The 4,881-nt window shown below is 45.0% G+C and overlaps 1 protein-coding gene across 3 annotated transcripts in view; it reads left to right on the top strand.

The window, feature by feature from the left end:
- Positions 1 to 4,881, top strand: part of LIPC (lipase, hepatic) — a 161,111-nt gene that overhangs the window by 19,571 nt on the left and 136,659 nt on the right. The window contains exon 2 of one of the 3 annotated variants that reach the window (XM_011940508.1): positions 1,093 to 1,220. In XM_011940508.1, coding sequence (XP_011795898.1) covers positions 1,133 to 1,220 — 88 coding nt within the window. In that variant the 5' untranslated portion in view covers positions 1,093 to 1,132. Of the gene's footprint in view, positions 1 to 897; positions 1,221 to 4,881 lie in introns of those variants that run through there. The other 2 variants (XM_011940507.1, XM_011940509.1) reach the window with 2 other exon arrangements.

Raw genomic sequence — 4,881 nt, 5'->3', positions numbered from 1 at the left:
CTTCCCGGGTTCAAGCAATTCTCCTGGGATTACAGGCACATACCTCCATGCCCAGCTAACTTTTGTATTTTTGGTAGAGATGGGGTGTCACCATGTTGGTCAGGCTGGTCTTGAACTCCTGACTTCGTGATCCACCCGCCTTGGCCTCCCAAAGTGCTGAGATTACAGGAGTGAGCCACTGCACCAGGCCCTAAATCTCTTCTTTATGATGTCCATTATCCAACTCCTCCCACCTCCACTGATACATAAGGACTTGTATATTCCACATGCCTACAACAGGGCTTAGCACATAGTAGTCATGCCCAAATGAAAAAGTGTTGAACAAATGAAGAAAGTTAAAATAAAACTAGAGACCCAAAAATATCACAAAAGCCATCTATGGTAGCCTTTTCCCTACCTGATTTTGCTGAGTGACCTTACTTTTCGTCCTCTACACAGCTGGAACATTAATGAACGCAGAGGTGGAAGAAGTGTGTTTACTCTAGGATCACCTCTCAATGAGTCACTTGGCAAGGGCATCTTTGCTTCCCCATCAACTCCTTTTGACATGAGGGTAAAGGGTTTTCTGTCCCTTTCAGCTGTAGAGATGTTGCTCCACCACACTTTGACCACAAGCATCATCAACTTCACTGAACCCAACAGAAATTTGGACCCCCTGGGGGCCCTCTGCATGGCAGGGCCCTTTTCTTTTCCTTTGGGCTTAGCCTGCCATTTGAAACACCATTTTCCTGAGCCAGCATCCCCCTTGCAGCACTGTCACAGGGAGGCTTAGGAAGCCACGTGAAAGCCACCTACCCCGACCTTTGGCAGAATTTCCAAACACAACACAGTAGCTTTCAATTGATTAATTTGAAACTCTGACCTTGGCCCCAAAAGGTAAGAATACATAACAAGGTATTTTATTCTCAAAATGTGTCCGGATAAGAAGCACTTCTGTAAATCGACCTTTTTAAAATAGATATAATTAGATTTGCAGTTGGGGGCAGTAAGGAAAGTGTCTGAACAGTGGATAACATGTTGAGAGGTTAATTATTAATGGGCAGTCTTCCCTAACAAAGTATCTGATAGGCATTCTGGTCTCTTTGGCTTCAGAAATTAGCAAGAAAGCCTGGACCCTGGGTGAAACGGAGAAATGGACATAAGTCCCCAGTGTTTCTCCATTCTCTTGGTTTTATGCATCTTTATCCATTCAAGTGCCCATGGACAAAGCCTGAAACCAGGTAAGAGCCTGTCTCCAGAGATGGGCGTGAACTTTTCTTTTTAAAATGTGTGTCACAAAGAATGCAGGGGTTGTTGACTGTATGGGACAGAGCTTGCATTCAGAGCATGCTAGGTGGTTCTACACATGACCTCACAGGTCCACAGGGACACGTAGCCATTTGTAAGCAGAAATGAAATTTTAGAAAAGCATCCTGGGATTAAAAGTCTTCTAAGAGCGCCTGCAGCTAGCAGTGAAGTCTCTTGCATATCTGATAGAAACAGTCACGCTAAAAGTTCTTCAGTGGCGAATGATCTGAGAGCCATTCACATCTTCCTGAGAGTTAACGTGGCATCTAATTTGCAACCAGGGAGCCAGGCTTGCAATGAAATACTCTGTTGTGTTGGGGTTGTCTAATTGCCTGGCTCTCTTAGAACAGAGGGGAATTTATGAGAGTTCTATTTCCAGTCAGGTCTAAAGTGGAGATATCATTGCACAATTTCTAGACTTTGTTTTTCTGCCAAAGTTTTAGTCTGAGACTGAAGAATCCAACAGCAGTCCTGCCTGTTTTGTTTGTAAATTCACAAACTAGATTGATGGCCAAAGACAGATCAAATGCCTGATCAGGCAGGTAGAGTGGAGCCCAGCTTCCAGGCTAATCAGTGGACCAATAAATGATGGATCAGTTAATTGAACAATTTGGCCAAACTAGACAGGTGTTTGGGACTTTGTTTTGGTACTGGTTACTGGTCAGGAGCTAGTAACGCTAAGGTAGAGTCTTAGATTTTTCTTTTCTCTGAGACTACGCTTGGAGAGAGCTCCAACAACTTTGAGAATTAGAAATTCACTAACAGGGGATGTATCTAAAAATTTCAGAAACTTTTTACCCTTTAACGAAAAGCTTGTTCCTTTGTATTTGACCATAATTTTACTTCATAGGTCAGTTAATAACTGAGTAGTAGTATTAATTATTGCCATTTACTAAGTATTTTCTGTGTCAAGCACTATACTATTTTTGATACATCATCTCATTTGTAAAGCCACATCCAAAAATGACCCTTACATAATAATTTAGAGCCATACAGGTAAAATTGCTGGTAATCTTTATTCCCTTGGTTCACAATGATTTTGCTCAACGGCCTTTCCTGCCCTTTGCCCCAGAATGTTGTATTTGTTTGTTTACTTTTTATTGAAGTTTATAACACACTTCTAGAAAAGGGCCTATAACATAAATCCTCCATGAATTCTCACAAACTGAACCAGTATCCCCAAAGCCTTCCTTGTGTGCCCCTTGAGACTTAACATATATGATTTTTCCTTTGGGGAGATTTTTCACTAATAGAAACACGTCAGTTGCTCTTTTGTGCCTGGCTTCTTTCATTCAACATTACGTTTGTGAAAGTCAACCACGCAGTTTCGTGGAGTTGAGGCTCATTCATTCTCACTGTTGTAGCATTCCACTGTGGGACCACACCACACTTCGCTTATTCATTCTACTGTCGATTGGTCAGGGCTGTTTTTGCAATGGAGCCATGGGAATTGGAAGCTGTCAGTGTGAGGTTGAGGTTGAAGGGAGGGACAGCGTCCCCCAGGCTTCTGGGTATTGTCCAGATTTTCCTTGACCAATCTCATTGTCCTGGTCAGCCTGCTTCTTTCCCCAGGGCCTGGTTTGTGCAAATGCTGAGGGAAGTGACCACTATTAGCAAGAGGGTTCCTCAGGAAAGAGGATGCAAGTCAGGAGGCCTCTTGTTCTCTTGGAAGCAGAATCTCTTGGCAGAATTCTTTCTGCAATGAGTGAACCCAATCTGTGTGCATGTGGCTGGTGTGATATCTTTCTGGGGAAACTGCAGGAAAGCCAGTGTCCTGTGGTGGAGCCCTTGTCAGGCGCATTTCTACACCAATGGTTCTCAACAGTGGCAATCTTGCCCTCCAGGGGACACTTGGCAATGTCTGGAGACACTTTTGGTTGTTAAGACCAGGGAGAGAGTGCTTCCCTCCCAGCATCTAGTGGGTAGAGGCCAGGGATGCTGCTTCACATCCTACAATGCACAGGACAGCCCTCACAACAGTGAATTATCTGCCCCAAAATGTTATTAGTGCAGAGGCTGAGAAACCATGATCTACGCCAAGCTTCAACTGTCACTCATCGAACACCAGGAAGTACTCCCCCAAGGACACTTGCTCTTTAGCCCCTCCTCCCAGCCTACTTCTTTTGAGTATTTATTATTAATGACATCTTACTAATGGAGTCACTAATGTGCTGTGCACCCAGCATGTGCCAGGCACTCCACGGACATTTTTATCTCATCCTCACCATATGGTTGAGTAAGCTGGCAGTTAAGTGCCTCGCCGGCGGTCGCATAGCTGGTCAGGGCAGAGCAGGGAGAGGTACCCGCAGCCTTAATCTGTCTACTGAGGCCGCAGTGCTCTCTGTCAAGCCCACACCCAGTGATTTGACAGCCAGAGGTTTCTAGAAAAGCATTCTGCTCCGTTCCTCTCACAGAGAGGCAGATTCAGACAGTTATTCTTTACCTTCAGCACTAAGGGGGACTGGACAGAGTGAGCTGCTTGAAGCCCCCATGGCACATCACACTTATGCCCAGCCCCCACTGCCTGAGACCCAGGTTCCCCAGCCACTGTTGCCATGAGAGCCAACCCTGCTCCAAAGAGCAACTGCTGCTCCTAGACCCTGGCAAACCCCACTTTCAGGTACTTGGCCCACTATCAACAGGCGCCTTCTCCCTCCCCTCCACCTCAGCCTCAGCTTCCAAATCCTAGGAGCAGCTGAAAGCCATCAATTTAGTCAGTCCCTCATGAATGTCACAAGCATACATGAGCGCCTGCCATACGTAAGGCAGAGCCTGAGTACAACTCACACACTCTGTTCACACACCTTTCCTCTCTTAAAAAGCACTGAGGACCCCAAACAGTGTTTATTATGTGAGACATCAATATTTATTTCATTAGAAATGAAAACTGAGAAATCTTTAAAATCTGTTAACGCTTTTAAAAATAATAGTAAACCCTTGCATGTTAACACATAAAATGTAATTTTATGAAAAATAACTTGTATTTTCCAAATAATTTTAAATGGGGCAGAAGAGTGACATTGTTTTACAAAGAAATGTTGCAAATTTCTCTAATATCTGGCTTCACAAGACAGCTGGATTCTCTTACCTGTTTCTGTACTCAGTCTGTTGTGATGTGTTGCTTTGTTTGAAATGTAGGAAGAAAATCTGGCCTCCCATAGAGGAAAAGGGAGGATATCCTAAGGCGATCTCCCCGGGGCCTTGGCCTGCAAACTGCTGTGTTTGTGCAGTGGGCACGGTACAGCGGGGGGCTGCACAGCCAACCCTGCCTTGCAGGAATTTACAGCTAAATGGGATAGGAGTGGGGTGGGGAGGGAATAGGGGGCCATGGGACTGGGTGGAGGGAGGATGTGCCAGCAATAAAAGAGCAACTGTCCGCGGAGAATTTAAATACAAATATAACCAAAAGCTGATCTGCCTGTCATTATCAGAATTCTAAAGAATGTCTGCCGGGCGCCGTGGTTCACGCCTATAATCCCTGCACTTTGGGAGGCCGAGGTGGGTGGATCACCTGAGGTTAGAAGCTTGAAACCAGCCTGGCCAACATGGTAAAACATCATCTCTACTAAAAATACAAAACATTAGCCAGGCGTG

This window comes from Colobus angolensis, unplaced genomic scaffold (genome assembly GCF_000951035.1).
Source record: "Colobus angolensis palliatus isolate OR3802 unplaced genomic scaffold, Cang.pa_1.0 Scaffold19, whole genome shotgun sequence".
Taxonomy (NCBI): Eukaryota; Metazoa; Chordata; class Mammalia; order Primates; family Cercopithecidae; genus Colobus; species Colobus angolensis.
The sequence above is the reverse complement of the archived record's forward strand: the minus strand, read 5'-3'. Positions and strand labels throughout refer to the sequence as shown.